General features: G+C 42.6%; 1 protein-coding gene across 1 annotated transcript in view; it reads left to right on the top strand.

The window, feature by feature from the left end:
• Cfap61 (cilia and flagella associated protein 61) overlaps nt 1–26,353 on the top strand; it is a 273,504-nt gene that overhangs the window by 16,186 nt on the left and 230,965 nt on the right. The window contains exons 5-6 of the mRNA XM_028756974.1: nt 24–150; nt 16,693–16,825. Coding sequence (XP_028612807.1) covers nt 24–150; nt 16,693–16,825 — 260 coding nt within the window. The remainder of the gene's footprint in view (nt 1–23; nt 151–16,692; nt 16,826–26,353) is intronic.

The following is a 26,353-nucleotide window of genomic DNA, read 5'->3' as shown; positions in this document are numbered from 1 at the left end:
GTTTCTTTCTTTCTGTGATCTAGGCTCAACTCTGATAACTGTGTTTGACCAAGTGGGGAACATTCCATGTCTGAACTATAACGAAGACTTTGCAGTGCATATATGTCACAGGCACAACCACTACCCTCAGCTGCATATTCGAAAAGCCAGGTACGGTTGGCACGATGCCCGTGTGATGTAAATGGTCATTTTTATAAGAGACTTTTTAAGGGATCCTCAATCAGATAGGTTAAATTTTTATGATACTCATAACATTCATTTTGAGGATTCCTAGAGTCTCCTTGGATAGTGTAATTAGCAAGCATAATTATCTGGAGATTTTCCTTTGGTTCTGTGTGGCTGCAGAATTATGCATTTACGGCTAGAGTGTTCTAAAATGCAGTCCTCAATCCTGCAATGAGTTAGAAAACTATCAAGTAAAACAAATTTGAAGATGAGTCTGCCAACTTAGTTTTCCTAGTAAAACCCACCTGTGTTCTGACACTCAATGAATAAGGGTGCTGTTGCCTCCAAGAGGAGTTTCCAGTTGGAGTCTTTACCATGAGTGTCCCAAGACATTCCCCAAGTGTAGCAGTTTAAGGGTATAGCTATAGCAAAGTACGTTTTCCAAGATAACCCTGTTCTGCCTTTCACCCTGCTTCCCGCATTACAGTGTGACTTTACCAGTCCTCTCATCAGTTGGTGGGCTGTGTGTGTCCTCTGTGTGACTTGGGGAAGTTGTGAATGCTCTCACCAGCACAGCTTGGTGGAAGAATGCGTCAAGTCTTGGAAGCTTCTGCTTGGTTCTCTTTGGATTCTTGCTCTGAGGGAAGTCAGCTGTAGATCAGGAGGCTTTCCACCCTGAGATAGATGTGGTGGAGAGGCCTCATATTGGTATGCTAGTCAGCACCACACAGCTGTGTATGTGAGGCCATTGTAGACAGCCAGAGAAAGAGGGTCCCTGCAGGTGTAGGCAAGTAGGGCGGGCAATGGACCTCGAAGAGATGAGAATGACTTCGGTCAACCTGGATCAAACTGCAGGGAATCTGATGCCAGGTGGTTTATTGCCAATATATTTAAACACAGAATAGTTTGGAAAAAAGTTTCCCAGTGTAGTACAATCCCTGGTGCATGAAGAGGGTGAATATATCAAAGCTCAACTCAGGGTACATGTCAATGCTTCCAAGATGGGTTCTAGAGATAGGCTACCTGTATTAGCTTAAGAGCCTAAGAAAGATTCTGGGCTGGTCTCAGTCATACATATAAGATAGATGTTATTTGGCCTATTAGCCACCTCTAATAATATTAGCCACCTGGTTGAGAGAACTTGGAGGGAGTCCCTGGCTATATAGATAATATAAGGGTCTTTTAGACAATTAGATATCTCTGATCCTGGTTGTGGGAGCTTGGAGGAGTCTCTGGCTGTCAGGGTCATTTAGATTACAAGCCACCTCTGGTCCTGGTTGTAGAAGCTTGATTTGGCCTGGCCCAACAGGTAAGAGATCTCCAGGCTGTTCATCACCTCCAATTCCCAGCTTTCTGGAGAAACAGGTTATATGCTCTTCCCTCTGAAAGGACAATCCTGGATGCTTAACATTCTTGGTTTTCCTGGAACTGTGTGTGAGATTTGTGCTCCCAACAAGACAGGCTAAGAGGATACCTTACTGCAGCACCCTGAGACCCCAAGTGAGGATCCTTTATGCCCCCAATAGAGTTCCAGCTTACACTTATGAGGACACGATAGCCTTCTTTGAACTGAGAGTGCATTAGGAAGTCCCTTCACACAGATGGTCGCTTCTCTATGGAGACTTAATTGCACCCTCTTCATTTCCATATTTGACAAATATTTTAGAAAGGTATCAAAATTGACCATTTTTTTTAAAGCAAGAGTGTGTCGTATTACATCATCATTTTTAAGAGCATGTGATGATGACAGTCGAGATCTAAATTCTGCCACTTGTCAGGGAGCTAATTTGCAAAACAGAATTGATGCTGTGTGTGTGTGGCCCACATGTTTATCTGTTAGCAGTGTAGTGTATTTGCCATGGCACAGAATCGTTGCAAAGGTCTGTGACTTACCGTAAGTCTTATACTTAGTGTACCTCCAATTACATGTAACAATCCAAGAAGCACTGAATATTATTTATTATAGGCACCGGAGGCTTGCCTACCTTGTGCAGTGTCCTGCGGTTAATGCCAGCACCACATATATCACAAAGGGGCTGAGATTAAAGTGGAGGAGAGGAGCCTGTCTGCAATGAACTATAAGGATATTTAGTTTATAAGAGGGAAGGACACAGAGCAATAAACACGGCCTCATATGCCCTCCTCACTTAAGAATAGCCCTCTGAGTGTTTACTTGTACACACTGTGGTACATCTTTGCAGTGGATGCCACCCCATTGAACAGAATGAATGAGCTGCCCCTGTAGCGACAGCACGAATCAGTCTAAGAAGATTCGTGCTGAACAAAGGAAGGGAGATAGCGAAAAAATATATATGCTGATTGCCTCAGTCTTATGATGTACAAGACGTGTAAAGCTAGTCTGTAGGAATCAGGTTGGTGGTACCTATGGTCCAACAGAAAGTGAGACTTGGGAGGGGCAAGAGGGAAATCGTGCAGGGCGGGGGAGGGGAGGGGCAGGTGACCGTGAGAGTGCATGGGTGGGGACATGTGCAGTTGTCCATGCTCATCAAACTGTATTCTGAAGATTATGTACCTTCTTACCTCTTACCATACCTCCTTGAAAAAAAGAAATAAAGACTTCGCAAACAAGGTGACCCCTTGAGTTTGGCCTTGTGGGAGATGAATCACAGTTCAACCAAAGGGCCAGAGTGGGCAAAAGTGTGGAGGCAGGAAGTCCCTGGAATGGCCATCATCAGGCAGATAGACGGGTATGGCTGCTTGCTCTTCCATGTGTGGCAGAAAGGGCAAGCCCCCTGGGGAGGGACAACTCTTAGCTCTTCAGGAAGTCGCCTTCTTTGTTTTATTTTGTTTTGTTTGTTTGTTTTTTTTGTGGGGGGGGGGAGTTCAAGATAGGGTTTCTCTGTATAGCCCTGGCTATCCTGGAACTCACTCTGTAGACCAGGCTGGCCTAGAACTCAGAAATCCGCCTGCCTCTGCCTCCCAAGTGCTGGGATTAAAGGTGTGCGCCACCACCGCCTGACCAGGAATTCGCCTTCTTTAAAGACATTTTATTGATAACATGTTTTAAAATTGACAAATTCCCATGAATGAAACTTTTAAGTTATTTTAGTTTTTTTTTTTGAGACAGGGTTTCTCTGTGTAGCCCTGGCTGTCCTGGAACTCACTCTGTAGACCAGGCTGGCCTAGAACTCAGAAATCCATCTGCTTCTGCCTCCCAAGTGCTGGGATTAAAGGCGTGCGCCACCACCGCCTGGCAATATTTTAGTTTTATTTTAATTTTATTTTAAAAACTCTCCAGTTTTGGGCTGGAGAGATGGCTCAGCGGTTAAGAGCACTGACTGCTCTTCCAGAGGTCCTGAGTTCAAATCCCAGCAACCACATGGTGGCTCACAACCATCCGTAATGAGATTGGATGCCCTCTTCTGGTGTGTCTGAAGACAGCTACAGTGTACTCATTAATAAAATAAATAAATAAACCTAAAAAAAAGAACAAAGCAGCTGTACAAACAAACAAACAAACAACAACAAAAAAAAACCTCTCCAGTTTTGTCTGCCATTTTAACTATCTGTTTGAAGGATAGGTTCTCTTAGTTAATAATACTCTTGGATTTAGGGATTAGAATTATTTATAGCTAGGTACACATGCAAGTACTGTTGACCTCCCTCACCCCATTTATCTGTCCTGCATCCAAGGATTCAGTGGAAATACTTCTTCCACAAACAACAACAAAACACACTGCCAGGCAGAGTGCTTGCTTGGTCCTGAATTTAAGCTCTAGTTTTGCATAGAACAATGAAACCACTCAGATATTTTTTTTGGGGGGGGAAATTATCTCTGAGCCTGGCATGTTGGCATGTGCTTGTTCTCCCAGCACTTGGAAGCAGAGGTAGAAAGATCCTGGGTCAAAGCCCATTCTGGACTACCTGGTGAGACCCTGTCTCAAAAAGCCCAGATATACAGGGGGTAGGTAGGGCGGGAGGACTGGAGAAATGGCTCAGCGGTTAAGATGATTTGTTGCTCTCACATAGGACCCAGCCCCCACATGGCACCTTACAACTGCAACTCTAGTTCCAGGGGACCCAATACTTCCCCTCTGGCTCCTGTGGGCACTGAATACATTGTACAGTATTGTGATCACATGCTCTGTTAATTATGTACTTAATATAGCAGATCACCATCTTTATCCTTAGCCAGTAGCTGGAGCTGAGAGGTTTACGAGATCCTCCTTTCCCTAGGGTAAGGCAGAAAGTGAGACTGGGAGAGACAGGAGACAGTTGATGGTTACTGAGGGAGGGAGCTGCATTTTCTTCGGGTGTGGCCACTAGAAAATTGCCCATGCTTCTGTGACTGACCTCTTGCTCATGCTCCAGGAAACAACCCTAGTGAAAGTCATTGGGTCATCCATTAAAAATAAATAAAAGGTAGAAAGTGGGTTTATTGGGGGAGAGGAAGACAGCAGGAGGAGGATAAGAGAAGGTAATAAGGGGCAAATAAATAAAAATACATCATATACAGGTATGAAAAACATCACACCCAATCCTATTGTCACAGATGACGTAAGATAATAAAGCCCTTAAAAAAGCATCTTGTTCATTCTGATGACTGCCTGCCCAGTGTGTGGCTGTAATTCCTTTAGATGTAAGTTACTTACAGGAACGGTGGTGGTTGGTTTTGATAGTCACCTTGATCTGGTTGATAAGTACCTGAGAGGCTGTGTTTGTGAGGGAGTTTCCAGAGCGGATGTACTAAGGTGAAGACATCCTGAATGTGGGCAGCACCATCCTCTAGTCAGAGGCTTGAGTGGAATAGGAGTGGGAAGCCAGACAGTGAGCACAGGCATCGTCTCTGTTTCCTGATGTTCATGTTCTGAACAGCTCATCACAGCCTCCCCACCAAGTCTCACATCCGTGAGCCAGAACAAACATTTCCCCATCTTAAGTTGTTCTTCTTAGGCATTTGTTACAAAAGAGCACACTAACACAGAAGTTTAGTTGGTTTTCTATAACACAGGTACCATGGGTACCTAAAGGAGGAATGTCTATGGATGAGAAATATTAAGACTTAAAAGTAGTTCTCAAATTGTTCAACTAAAATATGTCAGCTTTTATGACAACCAGCAACTGCTTCTTTAGACCCAGTGATTCTATAGATTATTAGATAAGATTCTTTTTACCTTTTTTTTTTCAGAGCTAGAGATCAAACTTGAGGTTTTGCACTTGATTGATAAACTATATCTCCAGGCCCTTGATATTTTCAGTTATTCAAAAGTTTTTAATTTGCTAGAGCAAAATGGTAGTTTTTAAAAGGAATTATTTAATTATTTTATGTATATGAGCACATTGTAGATATCTTCAGGCACACCAGAAGAGGGCATCAGACTCCATTACAGATGGTTGTGAGCCAGCATGTGGTTGATGGGAATTGAACCCAAGACCTCTGGAAGAGCAGTTGGTGCTCTTAACCATTGCACCATCTCAGCCCCTATTTTGTTGTTTTAAGTTGTGCTTAATGTGCGTGAGTGTCATTTTACAGGTTCCATTTTAAAATGAGCAAAACACTTAAATTTAAAGGCATTTCCAGTTTAGAGATTATCCTGATGGACGACTGAGTATGTGGACAGTTCTTTAGGGGGAGACTAGGTTGAACTTAGGGGACCCAAACTAACCTACAAACGAAGGAGGTACATTTCCAGAAGTATTCTCTTTTTAAAAACTGTTTTATTTCATCTATTTGTGTGTATGTGTGTGTGCCTGAATTCACATGCTACAGAGCACTCGTGTGGAGGTCAGAGGACACCTGGGGAGGTCAGTTCTCTCCTTCCACCGTCTGTGTGCCTGGGATTGAACTCAGGTTGTAGGCAAGCACTGTTGCCCACTGTGTCTACTTACTGGCCCTCGAAAGTTCTTGTTTGGTTTTGTTTTTGTGAGTTTTTTTTAAAACATATAATTAGTATACCCATTTGGATTTTATAAATTATCATTTCCAGAGGAATAGTAAGACTTATGTATATTCTACAAGGCATTTTTGTATTAAAAAAATTGTTTATAAATGCAGAAGCAGCCCATCAAAATGATTCATTTCTTTATCTATCTTTCTTTCTATTTTTCTTTTTTTTTTTTTTTTTTTTTTTTTTTTTTTTTTTGTTTTTTGAGACAGGGTTTCTCTGTATATCTCTAGCTGTCCTGAAACTCACTCTGTAGACCAGGCTGGCCTCGAACTCAGAAATCTGCCTACCTCTGCCTCCTAAAAAATGATCCATTTCTTATACTTTTTAGTAAGGTAATTTATTTGTAAACCTACTACCTGCTGTTCAGAATATAGGTAGACAGGAGAAAAGACGAAAGCTGTCCTCAGTCCAGCACCTGGCTCCTGGGAAACATTTACTTACTGTTGTACAACATTTGGATTGCTGTGATAAAATACCCTGACAAAGCAAATTCAGGGAAAAAGTTTCTTCTAGCTCACAGTTCAAGACTACAGCCAATCATGGTAAGAAAGGCAACAGGGGTTTGAAGCAGTGGTTACACTGCAACACTGTATCTTTAGAAGATAGCAGGAACTCCTATTGTTGTGATAAAATACTCTAACAAAACAAATTCAGGGAAAAAGTTTCTTCTAACTCACAGTTCAAGACTACAGCCAATCATGGAGAAGAAAGACAGGAGGGGCTTGAAGCAGTGGTTACACTATAACACTGCCTGGCTCCCTTTCTAGGTTTATACAATCCAGGATCCTAGTCAGGAAATGGTGCTGCAGACAGTGGGCAGGGCTTCCCACCTCCATAGATATCATCAAAATACCCTTCCCCAGCTGTGTCCAGAGACTAACCTAACCTGGATAGTCTCTCACAGGTGTGCCCAGAGACTTGCCTCTTAGTGATGCTACATCCTGTCAAGTTGACAATACTAACCCCCATTTATAGCAATCCATAGTTCCTATTCCCTCTCGATTTCTCCCTTGGCTTTTCATCCCTTCCTTTTCTTTTTTCTTTTTTCCTCTCTTAAGACTTCATAGAGTGGGCTATGGCCTTCCAGTGGACAGACTCCACAAAGCTTTGGATAACTCGCCCTGATGGCTAACTGTTCTGTTTGCTTACACCACAGAAAATCTGACAGGAACAAATCCCAAAAGGGACATTGTCCTGATGTAAAGAGACAAGGAGGAGGCATATATGTTAAGATGAGGGTACAGTAGTGAGTTCAGGCGGAGACTGTGACACCTGGAGACAATACTTTTACCTGGAGAAGGTATAGAAGTGTAACATTTTTAAAGCCCCCTATCCAAAATGAACAGATTGAAGTTTTAGGACTTGTGGGTCTAAAATCTTGAATTTTGTGTAGACTCTACCTCCCTAAGAGCAGTAGAAACGCAAAGACATTGCACAACATGGTGGAATAGGCGTGGCTGCATGGTGGAATAGGCGTGGCTGCATGCCTCTTAGCTACCACATTACTCTTATTTCCCCCATTGACATCTGTTTCATCAGTAGCCACTTGCACTGATAATTAATGGTGATGAACACAGTTCTTAAGACACTAAACCAGGGAAGGGTTTGGGGATGTAATTATCCCTCCGCTATTTAACTAGCAACATATTCAGAACCAAATGAATTAACACCATAATCCCTTCTCCTGTCTCTTTCATTTAGCCACGTGGAAAATGATGCTGTAATCTGCCCTTCTGCTCAGACACTAATTAACGAAGTTACTCTTCCCTGTCTTTCATTATGTTGGAAACAAAGCAAAGCTGCTACTGGACACACCTTTAAAAACTACAGTGTGCCTAATTAATCTTCAGTGGTGGACGTGAGATGTTCCCGGCTTAGAAAGACTGGCATGGTCTTGGAGTGGTAGTGGTAGTGGGGCTTCTTTTCCAAGTCCTTGTGGGTTTAGGGAAGACTAGGCCGAGAGAAGGATTATATACTGTCTGTAGTGTTGTGAAGTAGCTTGAATTTTCCTGCCTGGCATCCTGCCTATTTGAAGATGACTATGGTTAATTATGTTGGCTAAAATAGATGAAAATTTTCTTGGTTAGGAGAGAGGAAATCAGGAGCTCCATAAATGTCTAAGGAGATGAAAGCGAGCTCAAATTTGATTGTTACAGCTGCATACTTGTATCAGATCATCATACACATCTCACACATATGTATAATTTGCATTAATAAAAAACATAAAACTTCAACCTTTAAAAAGTAAAAAGAAAATATTTAAAACAAGTTTTTTTTAATCTTTTATTTTTTAAAATCCAACTTTCTTGAGGCCAGCCTGGCCCACAAATCAAGTTCCATGAAAACCAGGGCTGTTAGACAAACCAAACCAAACCAGACCAGACCAGATCAGGCCACACCACACCAAACCATACCAAACCACACCACACCAAACCAAACCAAAAAACCCAGACTACAACAAAAACTACTCTTCATTTCTTGAGGCGGTTACTTTTTAATAGACATAGTTCTGCATTTATTTTTATTTACTTATGTGCATGGGTGTTTTCTCTGAATGTATGTCCATGCACCATGTGTATACCTGGTACAAGAAGAAGGCATTGGATCTACTGGAGTTGGAGTTACAGACAGTTATGAGCAACAGTGTGAGTGCTGGGAATTGAATCTGGCTCATCTGGAAGAACAGTCTTAACCACTGAGCCATCTCTCCAGCCCCAGAAGTTAATTTTGTAAAACATCTGATAGTCTCATGCTCTTTTCTTTTCTGTTTTGTTTTTGAGACAGAGTTTCTCTGTGTAGCCCTGGCTGTCCTGAAACTCACTCTGTAGACCAGGCTGGCCTCGAACTCAGAAATCCGCCTGCCTCTGCCTCCCAAGTGCTGGGACTAAAGGCGTGCGCCACCACTGCCCGGCTCATGCTCTTTTCAATTTGACTTCTAAGCAGCTCTTAGGAATGTAACGTTTAAGTTCTAAGTTAAGAAGATCCAGACACAGTTTAAAAGGAGATGTAGAACAATTACAGCATTTATCCCAGGGCTTTCTTCTACCCTGGGAAATTTGTTACCAAAAAACCCTTGCCAGACATGTGGTTTGGTGGACAGTCCTCTTGGAGCTGTAGATTATCATTGCCAAGACTGGCATGTGGAACCCAGCGGTATGGATGGTGGGGACTTATATGGCCTGGTGCATGCTTTGAAGTCTTTCTAACCACACAGAAAGTTTGGATTTTAAAATCCCTCTCACTTAAAAAAAATCACATTTTCTAACAATCAGAAGTTAAATGACTCTAAACATCTGTTTTTAAAGTTCTAGAATGGACTGTTTAAAGGATGGATTTAATTTTGTAAGAAGACCACTAGAGGGCACAAGAGATCTTGGAAAGAAAAAGGTACTTCTGTCCCCCTACAAGTGGGTGAAAAAGAAACATCTAGTTGGCAACAACTTTTAAGTTGCCCTGTTCTATGTTGAGACAGTGTTCTTGATAAAAGCATGATTTGACAAAGCAAGCTGTATTCTTTAGAACTAAATTGGATTCTCTTATCTTTTTTTCAAATACACTACAATAAAATGTATTTGTGACATTTAAAGTAACTTCTTTTTTAGGTAGTATATTTTTAAGTCTAACTGGAGAGTGCAGACTCTTTAGATATAAAAGATGCTCTGAGGCCAACAGAGGGGTCTGGGACGTGTTCAGGACATGCAGGCTGCATTTGTGCTGTTCTTGCTGTGCTGGGGTAATATTTCCCACCTGAGGTTTTGCACAATGGCCTTGCTAGCAGCATGTGTTACACACATCTCTCTGCCTCAAGGGAAGTCAATCTGTGCCTTCCCTCTAGAATGGTGGTTATACAGAGAAGACAGGATGTTGTAGCCATGAAGTAATCTGGGAAACTGTCACCAAGAGGCTTGACCAGGTTGCTAGGAAGAGTTCTGGGCTCTAGGGTGCCATCATGTACCTCATGGCTAGGTGACATAGTGAAGGATGAATAACTTTGTCTTCCAGAAAGCTGGTTAGAGCCACCAAACAGGGCATTCTTGGTTTTGCTATATCCTAAGATTAAACGATATACAAATTCCCAAGTGAGGTATCTTTGTCAGCCTATTGATTATAAGGCTTGAATTCATCTCCATTTTGGTCTGGCATGATTTTTAGGGTCTGATGGACACTTGAGTGCACAAGAGGAGAACAAGACTGTCTGGGCTGGACCTTTTGTTCTCCTGAAAGTAAAATATTTTATAGTTGGTAGCACTGACAAGCACATGGCTTCCCCACGCAAGCAGCATTCTGAATGAACATATAAAGGAACGCTACTTTCCAGAGACGTCTGTTTCTATTCTTCTTTGTGTTGATGGAATGAATAACCCCAGGTTAGTCATCACCATGGGGACGGTGTATACCCTGCAAATGGCAGGATTCACCCAGGAAGCATGCCGCCCTCGCTCACAGTGAGATGGGACTTTCCTCTCATCTGACTCTGATAGGGAGTGCCCAAAGCTTTAGCCTGCTGGCTCTTAGACATTTTGCTGCATGAATGGTTCTCCTTACCGAGGTGTTCTTTCTGTGAGGCAGGCCTTTGTCATTTGAGACTTTGAGGCTGATGTCATCCATTATCATTAGCGCTTAGGGTGATGCAAGATCTTAAATTATCGATCACCCCAAGGAACGCATTTAGTATGTTGAGCAAGTTCTTCTCTATCCATTTTGGAGAAGGGCTTAAGGGACAGTGTTCAGAACTCCAAGCTTTGGATGTTTGTTTCTTGGTTTTTTTTTTTCCCAGGAGAGTTAATATTAAGGTCTGATTTTGGACAGCTTTGTTAATGTGCAGTGGGAGGTTCATGGCTAGGGTTAGGGCTTGCTGTCTCTCTAGATCTTTATTCCTGATTTTAATATTGACTATTATTTTTTATTTTAAGATTATGAATATGTGTTTCCTCACTGTATGAAACATTTACAGACACACATATACACACTCATGAAAATTGGGGGCCCAAATTAAGTACATATATAAATACATACTATATAATGATCAAATCTATGTCCATCAATGTAGTTAACATCACCATCTCAAACTATTTTTTTTCTATTTTCTTCTGTTTTGTTTTTGAGACAGAAATTCACTATGTAGCACTGGCTGTCTTGAAACTCACTGTGTAGACCAGGGTGGCTTTGAATTCATAGAAATCTGCCTGCTGTCCCCACACCTACCCTGTGCTGGGCGTAAAGTCATACTCTACCATATTCAACCTCAAACTTTAAAACAATGTTTCCATTTATTCTTTGAGAATTTCACATAATCTATTTCAATCATATCCATTCCTCTCCTGTAACTCTCACCCAACTTGTACTTGTATTCTCTCTCTCTCTCTCTCTCTCTCTCTCTCTCTCTCTCTCTCCCTCCCTCCCTCCCTCCCTCCCTTCCTCCCTCCCTCCCTCTTTCCCTCTCTCCCTCTCTCTAACCCCCCCTCCACCTCGGCCTATTTGGTCTAGTTTATATTTGCTGACTACTCCTGGGTGTGATACCTTCCTCGAGTCTCACTCATTGAAGAAAACTGATATAACCACCCCCTCCCCCAGCTGCAGTTGAGTGTAGCAAGCTCCTCAGCTAGGGCTTGGACTTTGTGCCCACTTCCCCTCTCCCATGCTGGGATTTTTGTCTGACAAACTTTGAGCAGGTCTTCTGTGTGCCCTCACAATCTGCATGAGTTGATATGTACATTTGTCTTGTGTCTGGAAAACACTGCTCCCTTGACGTCACCTAGCACCTCTAGCTTTTACATCAATTTTGACACCACTTCCACATAGATCCCTGAGCCTCAAGGGAAGAGATACAATATAGACATTCCATTTGGGGCTGCACATTCTATTGTCAGCTATCCTCTGTACGTTGTGTGTTTCTATGTTAATTGCCATCTACTATAAGAAGCTTCTCTGAGGAAGGTTGAACTGTGCACTGATTTCAAGGTCTAGTGTGGACTCTGGGTTCAGACTCCTGGCTAGAGTGATATATTGTATTCATTGTGTAAATAACTTTCTTATATGATTGCTGTCTTAATCCACTTGCTTTAATTATTGCTCTATTGCTGTGAAGAGACACCATGACCATGGTGATTCTTATAAAGGAAAGCAGTTAATTGGGGGCTTGCTTCTAGTTTCAAAGGCTTAGTCCTTTTTCATCATGGTGTGTAGCATGGTGGCAAGCATGGCAGACATGGTTCTGGAGAGTAGCTTAGACAGGCAGAGACAGCAATACTGAGCATGATGTGAGCTCTTTGAAATTTCCATGCCATTTTCAAACTTCCAAACCCAAAGTGACATATCTACTCCAAAAAGACCACACCTCCTAATCCTCCTCAAGTAGTGCCACTCCCTAGTGACTAAGCATTCACATATATTAATCTATGGGCCCATTCTTATTCAAACCACCATACCACTTAAAGACAGCTAGAATATTAATTATTTTTTCAGTCATGTAAAATAACAATGTTACTATGCATTGGTACAGCCTTAACTTTTGGTAAAATGCTCTAAAATGGAATTAGAGACTACTTTCTTATTTTAGAGTATTATTTTTCTGGACAGTATCATCAAGGATTCTTTTTGCAGAAAAAAAAGCCTCTTGTGGAGAGGAGCCTCTTTTTGCAGGTACAGAGGGAAGTGAATAGAGTGTTCTAGGTTCTTTTTTGCTGAGGGTCTGTGGCCTCACACAGAGAATAAACACTTGCTAAGAGGCTGCCATGGTGCGGGGAACAGGCTACAGCACATGCTTTGTGGTACCTCATTGCATGCTCCCAGGATTCTTACCCCACTCCTTTTGTAAATGAGAAAATTAAGTCTTGGCAGTGAAGTGCCTTTGCAGGCTTCTCAGTAGGGAGCGGCAGAAGTAGAAGGGTTATGGGGGACACTGTAGTACTATAGGTTCAGATTTTCAAAGGTACCTCCTGGGACTAGTAATCACTTCCCCTCAGAGCTGTCAGTGGGGTCTCTTGGGAAGGTCAGCATAAAGTAAGGACTTGGACCTTATTCCCTGTCATTGTTGCACCACCATTCATAGCTGTCCTAGAATTTCGTGTCCCCAAAACTTGTGCCTTGGTTATTAAGATGCCACATTTTGCTCAAAATACATCAATAACTAGACACTGTATATCTAGTGATGACTTGGGTCTTTTGGAAGAGGAGCTTGAAGGAAGTGTTGATGGAAGGTGCATGGTAGAGGTAGCCTTGAAAGATGCTGGAGTCTGGGATAGACAGGTGGATCGGAGTGCTGGATTCACATAGAGGCAAGAAGCACAAGGGCAAGGAGGCTTTCTAAGACCAGTGCGTCAGCAGCTCACACATGGTTGAGATGGTTGACATATTGGAGGCAAGGGCCTTGTACTTATCCAGAAACAGCAAGGAGCTCGCAAGCATTGTTAAGTGAATGCTGGAGATGAGCAAAGCAGAGCTGTAAGATCACGGATGAAGAGCGTTGGTTATCCCTGCCAGTGGGATGCCAGGGGGGTAAGTCAGCCTTCTGGAACAAACAAACAAACAAACAAACAAACAAACAAACACACACCTCTCCTCCTCTGCCTGCTGATTATGGATGTTCTCCAGTGGTTCTTACTGGTTCTGACTACCTGCATAACAATTACAGTATGATTCACACTCAAATATATCTTCATGTGGCATAGTGGCTGTAGTTCAGAGACAGAATGCTGCATCTTTGGCACAAAGTCACAGGTGGCAGATTCAGTGTCCAGCCAATCAATGTGGGCTGGCTTCTAGTTGTTCTTGCTTTGGGCACTATGCTGTAGTCAGTCTCTCTGTCTCTCTCTGTCTCTCTCTGTCTCTCTCTCGCCCCCCCCCCGTCTCGCTCTCATCTTTTCAAAAGAGCACCTAACAAGCTTTCGGTGGATTTATGGTGGAGCTTCTCTACACCACCTGGCCAAGATGACCACTGATAATTCTCAAAGTGATCATGTATACCCAGAAATATGTGGGCAAGGTCTAGGGCAGCATCTGACCTGCAGTCTTATTCTAAACACAGTTGGTGTTTGCTTTTGGCTCCCTGCTGGAGCCTCACACCTGGGAATCCCACTGATGCTCTGGTCAGGGGGGAATGCGACTGCCAGTGGCCATGACATAAATCAGATCACACTGGGGGAAATAATGTGAAGTTAGAATTTTTTTTCTGTATCAGGAACATGATTTTGGAGAATCATAGTGATAGTAAAAAGGAAGAGTTTGGCTGCTGAGACAGGAAACCACTGCCTTCCAGCCTTTCCGAGTGTTGACAGTGAACCACACCTCGGATAACAATGTATCTCCCCTGAATAATGAACAGTGCAGCCTTTTGCTTTCATCCACAGAAAGGGGAAGGAAGTTTAGGGAACCAAGGGTATGATGGGCCAGTTTGGAGAAGTGCATAGGCAAGGTTAAGTGTTTTTTTAATCATAGTGCTTTTCTGAGCCTTTTATATGTAATTGTAACATTCCAGGAGAGCGCCTAGAACAGGTTTTTTGCTCATTGTTTTGTTTTGGCTTGTTTTGCTTTATCTTTTGTTTTATCTAGAGTTTATCTTCTAGATATTATGTATGCCTTTCCCTTTGGTGTTTGACTATTTAATATAGCTCTCTTCTTAGCTCTGAGATCTGAGTTGGTGTTTGGTTTGTTTTTTTGAGTCAGGGTCTCCCTTGTGTATTCCTGGTTGACCTGGAGCTCGGTTATGTAGTCCAGGCTGACCTCGAACTCACAGAGCTCAGCTTGCCTTTACCTCTTGAGTGCTGAGATGAAAGGTGTGCACCACTGCATTCAGCTGGTGTTTCGGTTTGAGACAGAATATTGCTTTGTAGCCCAGGTGGTGGTGGGGATTATGCATACCAGGCAAGTGACCCATTCTTATCTCCAGTTCATCTGTGAGATTTTTCACTGTCTTTGTTTTTTAAATATATTAGTTTCATCAAGATACTTGGAATGTGTGTTTGTGTATGTTTGTATATATGTATGTATGTATGTATGTATGTATGTATGTATGTATATACACACATACACGCACACACATGTATCTGTCTGTCTATCTGTCTGTCTGTCTGTCTGTCTATATGTATGCCTGACTAAATTATTCCAGCAATTGAGCCTGTGTTGCTAGAGACAACAGTTTCATCCTGAAGTCTGGATGAAGATATCCTTCAGACTCCAAATTTGGGAAAGTCAGCTATGACCAACGGGAGTTTGTTGTATTGAGGCTGGGAGGTATTGTGACCTGTCTGGTTGGATAATGAACTTTGGTCACTGAGTCAAGGACCCATCTTTCAAGTGTTTTTACATTTTGCTACTGGTTTTCTAAAAGAGTGCCTCAGAGAATGCCATTTTAAAAGGCACTGTGAGCTTCAGAGCCGGGGAAGGCAGGCTTTTGTCAGCTGGAGCTTGTCTCTAGGCTTTACTGTAGCCCTGTGGTCTCAGGCAAGTGATCTCGTCATCCCTGGCAGCCTTGCTTTCCTCCATCTGAACAGGAAGGGGCACTGCCTGCCTTCTGCTGTTGCCTTGAGAAGCACAGCAGTGGAGAAGATGGAGTAAAGCCCCGGGCCACAGACACATTCGAATCCCTCAGTAGATGGAGCTAGTATTAGCCTCAGAGAGAACACACTAGCTGATAAAATGGGGTGGTGGAGATGGCAGAGTAATGAATGAAAAGCGTAGAGAAAATAAAGGTCTATAGTTAAGTCAGAACACACTGGGGGAAATAATGTGAAGTTAGAATTGTTTTTTTCTGTATCAGGAACATGACATTAGAGGATCATAGACAGGTAAAATACAACACTAAATGTTCTCAAAAGTATGCTGAAAAGAAGGGGGTGGAATCCAAGATCACATCACTGTGTGATAGTAAACCTAATCCCTGCTTCCTTAAGTAGGGTCAAGGTAATTCACTGTAAAATGTCCCGAGAATGGAAGTCAAGGTGAGTGTCTCTAGAATGGTGAGCAGGCCTTCATTATCTTCATTTCGAGTCTCCCTCATAGGAAGTATAAAGCTGTCTCAGAATAGAAGCACGTAAGAAGGGCAAGTAGGGCCCATGAGATGGTTCAGCAGCCAAAGGCATGCACTATCAAGTCTGGTGACCAGAGTTCTAACCCCAGAACCCATATGAAGGAAAGACCAACTCCTGCAATATGTCTTCTATCCTGTACATGTGTTCTGTGCCCCCCCAACACAGACACATGGACACACACATATGCATATGCATGCATGTGTACATATACACACTGAATGTTTAAAAAGTTAAAAAGAAGGACAGAGCCTGTGGGCTAATGTCATAGAAGTAATGATCCTTAGAACACATTCGCCAACTGCTGTCCTCAACTGTCCTTTGGTTCCTGGCAGATGCTGCCCTGCCTCCCATTCTCCAGCCATGCTAACCCCTCTGCCCATATGACCCCTCCCCTTCTTCCCCTCCTGATTAGTGTCACACTTCATCCCAAGGAACATAGTGTTATTTGAGATATTTGGCGTTACTGAAGTATATTATACTTTTGCTTGTGACAGTATCAGCCATTAGAACGGGCAGAACACAGCAGGCGCGCTGTTGAAGGGATGCAGTGGATGGAACAAACCCTAAACTGAAGGCTTTGTGTTACACAGGGTAGAAGACCATGATGATCTCATGCCAATATTTATGCACTATGACAACACTCTGAAGGAAATTTATGGCGAATACTTCTTGGCCGAACTCATCGAGGCCCAAGATGAAGACCATCACGCTGTGGTGTGTGAGGTTGGTGACGGATCTTCCTGGGGACATAGTGAAAGAAATGAGAGGAATGAGCCATGCTGCCCTGGCTTGCGGAGCACCCATGGAGCTGATGTGCCCAGCTGTTGTTTTTAAAACAAAATCCTGATCGTTTGGTTTTACCAAATGAAGACTCAGGAGCCAGATGCTAGGGTGAAAGCCTGCTAGCTCAGAGAGGCAGAGAAAGTACCCAGCTGACCTTCATCTTCAATGGACATCCCAGAAGGAAAAAGCCAGTAACCCTTCCAACTGAATTTCCCTCCTTTCTACTTCCTGTGCATCTCTCTATCTGTCCTCCCGACTTCCTCTTACTCTCTATGTTTTTTTCCTATGTTCACTTCCTGTCAACTGGTTGCTTGCTCCATCTCTTGACCATGGTTGACTTTATGTAATCTTGTTTACAGAAAAGCAGAAAGTTTTCTGATTAAAGGCGTGTGCTAGGACCGAGCCACACCACAACTAGAGATGGGTTTTCCAGTATGAAATCTCAGGGTTCACAGTGTGATTAGATATTCTGCCTTCCTGCATACCGTTCTAGGTGATGACAGGCCAGCTTCTGTATTCTTTCCAGAGTTAACCATTTGTGAGGTTATCCAAAGTGATCAGACTACTGTGGATTCTTTACTTGTCTCTAGAAATATTGACTAGAGAGTGGGGAAAGGATAAGATCCCACAGAGATGAATATGGGAGATTTCTGGACATTCCACAATGTCAAGAGGCCAGAGTTTAGACATCAGTCTTCTGCTGCCAGGAAGACTTTGTTTGACTTTATTTTACTTTTTTGAAGTTGTTTTGATGCAATTTCACACTCACTGAATACTTACAGGTATAAATTCCCTAGATATCAGGTTTTCCTTATTTTATCATTCTCTTGATTACTTTCTCTAACTTCTATCTGTCATCTATCTATCTATCTATCTATCTATCTATCTATCTATCTATCTATCTATCTATCACTCATTTCCCTCTTATCTTCTCTCTGTCTCCATGCATCCATGGACATGTCTATATATTTATTTAGAATCATGTGAAAGTAAGTTGCAGGTGTAGTGCTCTACTCATGCCAAATGCATGTTTTCCCTACAAAGCTTATAACTACAGTATGATGGTCAAAGTCTAGCAATGCCAGTGGCTCATCTACAGACCTCAGTCAGGTTTCACTGACAGTCCCGGCAGTGTCTTGTATGGAAAAGCCCACTGACAGTCTTGACAGTGTCTTCTATGGAAAAGCCCAGGCCATTTGTTGTTCAATGTCCTGTCTCTTTAGTCCTTAAGTTGGAAACAGCTCTCTAACCATTACTTTTCCCAAAACAGGAATGTCTTCAACTGATACTGGAGAGTTCTTTTGTAGAGAGTCTCTCAATTTGTATTTGTCCAGTGTTTACTCATGATTTGATCCGTGATATATATGATTAAATTTAGTTGAATTAGTGAGAAATGCAAAAATTAAAAACATGTACATAATACTTGGCGTTTCTAGTTTTTCTAAGGAAGGGAGAGTAGTAGGCCTATTCTCATTTTGTTCTTTGGGGACCAAAAGAGAGAACCCACAATTTTTTTGATTTGGAACTGGGAAACCCCAAGGACTGCATTCCTTGAGACAGAGGAGGGAGATGATTAACCCAGCTAGTCTTAGTGTGTTCAGCTCAACCGGAGGTCCCAGGTAGCTAGTGTAAGCACACTTGAGAGTCTTATAACCGACTCTTCATTGTCTACCCACTCTGGAGAAGTCACATGGGCACACCTCCCTCATTTGCACACCTTGGCTTCCTGCCTACCAGAGAAGGCCCCTCCCTGATTTGCCTGGTGGGATTCTTATAGCTGAGATTAAATGCATAGAGGTAGATACTGGATGTTGAATCTGCACAAACAGGCCTTCCTGAACACAGCAGAATCACCTGCTACTTTGTGTCGTTGAACTTGACCCTTCAGTATTCTTATTTATTCTCGGTTGTGAGCCTAGCCTTTAATGGCTGAGCCATCTCTCCAGACCAATGCTTCAGTATTCTTAGAGTTGAAACTGCTAGTCATGGGGTCTGCATGGTGGTAGGGAGAAATTGACTTTAGTTGCGACTTTGGTACATTAGAGACTATGCTTTTTTTTTTTAATCAACTTGAGATAAACTGGAATTATTTGGGAAGAAGGAAACTTAATTGAGGAACTGTCTTCATCAGATTGGCCTGTGGACATGTCTGTTGGGGTGTTTTCTTGATTGGTGATTGATGGGAGAGGGCCCATCCCGGGTGGTCCTGGGTTCTCTAAAAGACAAGGTTAGAAAGAGGACAATCCAGTGAGCATCATTCCACCATGGTCTCTGCTTTGCTCTCAGGCTCAGCTTCCCTCCATGATGGGCTGTAACCTATCAGCCAAATCAACCATTTATTCCTCCTCCCACAAGTTGCTTTTAGTTAGTGTTTCATCCCAGCAACAGAGAATGAACAAGGACAGATGTTTTAGGGAATGTCTGGTGACAAGATTGGACCACGGGGTGGGGTCTTTTCATACACGCACATGGCAGCAGGAAGAAGGTGTCTGGAAGCAATGGTCCTCACACTTGAGCTTGCTGGGAAGTCCTCCTTGGTCTGAGGAAGGAAGCCTTGGTGAGTAGGGCCCCACACAGGCATTTCTGACCTAGTAGTTCTGACAGGGGGAGGCAGGGGACTGCTTTCCTCTAAGTTGCAGGGTGACACTACAGCATGAGGGACTGCCTTTTATATTAAGGAACTGGAGAACCTTCTGTTGGTCCTGAAGTGGTTATCATTCACATCTAGGGTGGATCTTGTACCCACTGTAACTGCACAGCTCAACTTCCAGAGTGAGGGCTGGGATGCTAGGAGGAGAGATGATGGGAGAGAGCCTGAATGAAGTTTTGGGCTTGCAGTTTACATGTAATAAGACAAACATAAGCTGGTGAGATGGCACTTGTCCTGTAAGTCCAGTGACCGGAGTTTAACTCTGGGAAGCGATGAAAAGATGGAAGGAGAGCCAGCTCTGCCACAAAGTTGCTCTTTGAGCTCTGTATGTACAGCTTGGCAAATGTGTCCCACCTCACACACACATGTAATATTTACTACAGTAAATTAAAAAATTTACAACCTCTTGAAAAAGACTAATTAGCAAACATGAATTCAGTAGAGCCCTTGGATCCCCACCCATCCTGCTCGTTATTAGAATCGTAATTATGTTTCTTTAAAAGTTTCAAATGGATATTTGAACTTGATCTTAAAAGAGATTTCTGTGCCAGAGGATTGAAAAGCATTAAAAGATTAGAATTTGCAATTTTGCTTCTGGGTGATATTTTTAGGGATTCATTCTTCATATGTTCATTTCTTATTTGATGAAACTTGTGTGATGTCTTAAAGCATATTACTTTTCTTGAAACTTGAACTCAAATATTCTCTGTAATAAGAAGATCAGTTTGAGGCTTGCTTCCACACCAGACTCCACAGACAAGGTGACTGTGAGACTCTCCTGGGAGGCATTCAGACTCTGTGCCAACTTCACAATCATCCTTCTCACAGTGATGAAGAGACAAATACTCTAAGTGAGATGTGGGCAAAGGACTTGATTGACACCCCTCCCGAAAAAGATACAGAAATCGTCAGTTGGTGCAGGTGCATGAGAAGAAGTCCTTCCAAATCTTAAGATGACAGTTTCATTAGGCATTTGGGAAATGTAGTTCAAAAGCACAGTGAGATCAGTCATGTTGGTGCACATCTGTAATTCTTGTTACTCAGAAGACCGAGGCAGGAGGATCCCAAGTACAAAACCAATCTAGGTATGTTACTTTGTTTCAAAAAGAAAACAAAACACAACAACAACAAAAACTGCAGTGAGATAATTTTACTCCTAGTAGGATGGTAGTAGCAATAGCACCAATAACAACAACAACAACAATAATAATAATAGTAAATAATGAAAGTTTGGGTTTGGAATTTAAGGACATATGGATTGTCCTTTGTGACAAGATTTATTTATTTATTTATTAGAAGAGTTATTACTGTCATAGACAGCAGCATGGTAGGGGGCTCTGAGTAGAGTTCATATCCATGGTAGAGTACAAGGAGTCCCTTCTTTTAGTGTTCAGAACTGGGAAGAGTGGGAAAGACATTGAAAAATTCTTTGTTTTGATCTGAAGTTGGCTATTTTGCTGGAGTAGCCAGAGAGTGATAAAGTAAAGAGTGTCAGGTAAGTGGAGATTCTCCCTCCATAGAGATTGGAGGGAGAAGCTACAGAAACAAATTGCTTTATTTGTGGAAACTCTAATACTCAGGTTCTGAACCTGTTCAAGCCAAAAGGAGGTGCCCTGGCTAACAAGTAACCAGTACTGAGATGGGAACACATTTCCATCCAGGCTTCTCGCAAATAATCCATGGTGGTATTATTTATAATATCCCACAGATGAATACCACCCAAATGTGTTTCTACTGGTGAATGGCTGAACAGATATGATATGGTATACCAATTGTGGAATATTATTAGGAAATTAAAGGGAATAGAGTAGTGATAGATGTCACAACACATTCGAAAGCGTTCTGGAATGAAGCCAGGCATAGAGAGCACATATTGTATAATAACATATATCTAAAAGCTCAGACTAAGCAAATCTTGTGTAGAGAGAAAGAAGTTAGGGGATATGGGGGGGTGTTCTTGATTTTTCTTTGGGGCAGTGTGGATAAAATTTATGGCATTACATAATTAATGGTTATACAATTTTATGCTATACTAAAAGCCACTGAGTTGTATATTTGTGAAAAGTTAGCTTGTAGTAAGTGAATTATATTATATCAATTTTTAAATCCTGGTGTCCAAGATAAACTTGGGCCAATCAAATGGATCTTTTGAGGGAAGGGCCCAGTTTTTTGCTTCTTTGCTTTAGTAAGTGTGTTATATCTTACATGAAATAGACTCAGCTCAGCCATTGAAGTCTATGCTCACAAGTGAAACAGCCAGATAGGATTATTGACCAAGCTGGATTCCAACTCTTGGGCATAAGTATATTCTCCTACCTCAGTTTACCAAGTAGTTCAGACTATAGGTGTGTGCTGTCACTCTCTGAATCATTAAGTATTTAAAGCTCCCTACATGATTCTGGTGTGTGGTCTGGTTGCTGGCTTCCTTCACTAACTCAGCAGTGAAATACTCTGGGGAAGGGTGGGATGAAGTGAGACACATATGGGTATGTATCCCTGAAGATGGGAGTTAGCCCTAAAAACTAGTATCTGAGAGATTACATTGAAGATTTTAGTTTAATTTGTTTTATATATTTAAATTTGTTACTGGTCTTTCAAAGACTTCCTTTCACTTGTTCTCAGTCCGCTCTAGGCAAATGACAAAAGGAAAGGTCAGGAAGTATTTGGGCCTAAGCAGCACCATTTTGAAAAACCAGGGTTTTTACCCAACCACTGAAGCCTTCAGGGAACAAATCACACAGCACCTGAATCAGGACTTTTCATCTTTCTTTCCAGTCTGTGTCCTGTTCAATACAGCCATGGTTTGTAGAAGTCTTTTAGTTCTCTGGTTTTTATTTAGGATGTTAGTGCTGTCTCAGATCACTTGAGGAAGTGATCTTCTACAGCCGTAGTGAGCTCTGCCTTATTCTTTTTCTTGGTCTGTTTCTTGAACTTTCCATGTGTGAATGTCAAGCAAACAAAGCCACAGGTTAGAAATGGCAGGGCTGACCCTGTGAGGTTCAAGTCCCTAAGGAGGCGAAGGAGTCTAGCCCAGTCTCCTCCGAAGCCTGCACTGCCTCAAACACCAGGGGCTTTATGTTCCATTGAGAGAAGATCACAGATTTCAGGCAAAGACAAGGGAAGAAGTAGGACCTGGGTACAGAAATCTGGGTGGAGATCACTGTGAGCAGAATCACATCTTGTGTCTGAAGCACTTTGGCTGTCAAGTTAAATACTGGGCCTACCCTCCATGCATGCTGTAGGCTTAGATTTTTTTCAAAACCTACTTTAGGGTTTTTGAAGGCTTCAACCTCCCAGTTAATAGGAAAAGGGTGTTGTGGACCTGTTTAGAAGTAGTTCCTTGGGTCAATTCCACTCTTTGCTTTCAGGATATCAGCAGTCCAGTTCAATAGCAAACACCAAACATGAATCACTAGGGGCAGTACAATCCAGTAGAAATGCCAAGACTCCTCTGAATTGGCAGGAGTCAGCGGAAGCAGCCAGAATCAGCTGGAATACCATGAGAAGGTCTTTGGCACATTTCTCTCTAGAAAATGAAGACCAATGAAGACCAGCAAAGCCCATTGAAGCATTGTACAGTGTAGCAATGCAAACCCATCCTCTCATTGTTTGTGGGGTTCCATTTATAATCTTTCTAAACATCACCTGCCCTCTCAGGTGTCTATTTTCAGCGAAACACCACATGCCCTCTCACAAGACAGTGTGCAGAAAGCATCAATTGACACAACTGAGTTGTTAAAGAATCCAGAAATTTCTATTTCAGCACACCTCCCACCTGCCGTTCTGGACTTGTCTCCTTAGGGGGTCCCCGAGCAAAGGTATGTTGGAGCCAGCTTGGTTTAGCTTGAGAGAGTTAGTTGTGAAATCCTCAGGAATTTGCAAGCTATTTGCTGAACATAGCCATCATTAAAACCTTATAAAGGCTGGGAATGTAGCTCAGTGGGTAGAGTTCCTGTCATATAAACCCAGCATGGTGGCAGACACCTGTAATCCTAGCACTTGAGAGGCAAAGATGGGAGAATCAAAAGTTCAAGGTCACCCATGGCCACATAGCCAGTTCAAGGCCTGTCAGTCTATAGACTACATGCAAACCTGTCTCCAAAAACAAACAAAAAAGGCCACTTGTATAAAATTACCATCTCAGGAATTATGGCAAATAGTGTTTAATGGCTGTAATTGGATTTTTTTCAGTGGTTGGAGGTTTTTGTCTGTGGTCTTATCTGGTGGACATTGTATTTAATAGCACGCCACCCCATTATTTCTTCCCTTCTTCCCATTTGATGACGTCAGTTGGCAACTTAAAACTACTACAGTGACACTATTTTACCATTGGCAAACAATACACATCTGGGCATTTCTGCCCAATACTGAATCAGCATTAGCCAACGTATACCATGTATCGGGGCAGCCACCACTACTGACCAGATGAGGCAGGACAAACAGCATCAAGTGGACCTCTTCTCAACCCAGTGCAGGACGGTTTCAGGCTGTTCACGTAGCATTCTTGAGAGCGGGGCTTGAGCTAGGAGGAAGATCATTGACTTGTTAAAGAATTGTTGGCTGTGGGGACTTTCTTTGTTCTGTTTGCTACTTTGGATGAGCTTTGAGCTGTGACTTTGCTGCAGGATCCTTGTCATAACTGTACTTTGACATCTGGTGTTTACTTCAAGCTGAGATTTCAAGGAAGGGCAGTTGGAGGCCAAGGCGGCTCCTAGAGACAGATGGGCAGAGCGTCTGTTTTGGCATCATCCAGGACACGGGCAGCAGTGGTCCGAGAAAGCACCACTGACCTGCAGGCGGGAGAGAGCCTGCCAGGTTAGCCGTGCACTTGGCACCAAGAGAAGGGGCTCAAAGCCAGTAACGGTCACAACGAGGACAAAACCCCTCATTGTGAAATATGGTCACCCGAAAGGGATGCCTGACTGAGGCTTTGGGGATGGAGTTATAACTGTTGAAGCACTCACATATCAGTGAGTTAGACCTATTTGCGAAGACAAGTCACTCTCACAGACGGTTTTCCAGTGACCTAAACCTTCTCTGTGTCATCATGAAGACTCACAGGACAGACAAGAAGAAAAAATACTCCAGTTTTGTCTGCCAGTATGAGAGGCCTTGGACGGCAAGAAACAGCTCTGTTCACTGAACGATAACAGCAGCCAGTGTCTCTGCACACTGTAAAGTGACACGCACAGCAACATGCCCATGGCCATCCCACACACAGAACACTCTATCTCAAGGCAGTCATTTGAAAGAAACCTAAAGAACCGAGCAGACGTGTCCAACATCCGACCTTGCTCTGCTGCCGTCTCCGATTGTGGGCTTTTTGTAAAGTTGTTACAACCCTCGCCGAGAGATGGGACTATAACAGGTTGTGGAATTGGAAGATGCTAAATCTTTGTTCCTGATGGCAAAACATGTTTTTCTCATTTTCATCAGAATGTGTGATCCATGCCATTTGAAATCAAATCCCCAACACAATGAGCCATTAGTGTAATAGCTCATTACTAACAGCGGTCTTATAAATAATACATTCTTATCATGCACATGCAGCTCGCCATGAAGCCAGCAAAAGGTATTTCAGGCCATGCAAGTTTCGCTGCGCCAGCACGGCTGTAGATTAGAAGGACATCTCCATGTGAACCAAGATGGATGCCAATTTTCCCTGCCGGGAGTGAGGCTGGCCGTCTCTTTCTGCACATATGGTAGATGGATTGGTTAATCAGCGTCTGCTGAGTCTTGGGCCTGAAATTATAGAGAAGCCAGACAACTGCAGCTACACAGCCTTTGTTCAGGAGTACAAACAAGACAAACAATTACTTGTTATTTGGGGAAAAAATTAAAATGTTTATTTTGGACTTTCATTAAAGAGTCAATGGCTTTATAAAACAGCTGTGTAAATCGGCCTTTTATAGCAAGTATCATTTGGGGAGGGGTCCGGTAAAGGAAAGAATATGCAAGGAAAATTCATTTATAAAGAGACTGCTTGAAAATCAAGAGCATCTCCCATTTGTTTTTCAAGCACACAAAGGTGTCTTGGAGAAAGACTGTCTTTTCCCGTACCATCCAAACACCCTTACCACTTGCTTCCCTGTTTCAGGATGTTAAAGCATCTGCCATTTGAGTGGCGGTGCTAACTGTTTGGGAGTGAGTGATGCACAGTACTGGTAAGCCCACTTCCTGAATAGAAAGGCTGCGTCAATCAGTCACTCACTCAGCTTCCTGGGAGCTTGTGTTCTTCATCAAAAAATGGCAAAAGTCCAGGCTGGAGAGATGGCTCAGTGGTTAAGAGCACTCATTGGCTGCTCTTCCAGAGGTCCTGAGTTCAATTCCCAGCAACCACATGGTGGCTCAAAGCCATCTATAATGGGATCTGATGCCCTCTTATGGCACATGGGTCATATATGTATACTTAGGTCATACATAAATAAATAAATAAATAAATAAATAAATAAATAAATAAATCTATCTTTTAAAAATGTCAAAAATCACAGAGTAAAATCACAGTGAGCATTTCATGAGCTTTAGTACCTCATGCGGAAGTCTCAGCATGCTGAGTGGGTTTTGTTTGTAGATCAGGCCAGACTTCCTTGAGCTGTTTCCCACCAAACAAGTTTTCTTCATTTCTCCTCCCCTCAGACCAAGCAAGTGCTCAATAAGTGAATTCAATAGACAATGAAGAGTTTCTTTCTGTCAAGGAGCCCTGAATTTGTGACTGCTCTCTAAGTTGGAGTTCATCTGATAGGTTCAGGGACAACCCTCTTTACTAAGAGCTGTCTGTGATGTGTGGGAGGGGCAGGGGGAGAAAGGTGCCCAAGGTC

Source organism: Grammomys surdaster, unplaced genomic scaffold (genome assembly GCF_004785775.1).
Source record: "Grammomys surdaster isolate TR1022 unplaced genomic scaffold, NIH_TR_1.0 129, whole genome shotgun sequence".
NCBI classification, from domain to species: Eukaryota; Metazoa; Chordata; class Mammalia; order Rodentia; family Muridae; genus Grammomys; species Grammomys surdaster.
Note: the sequence above shows the minus strand (reverse complement) of the source record. Positions and strands in the feature narration are given on the sequence as shown.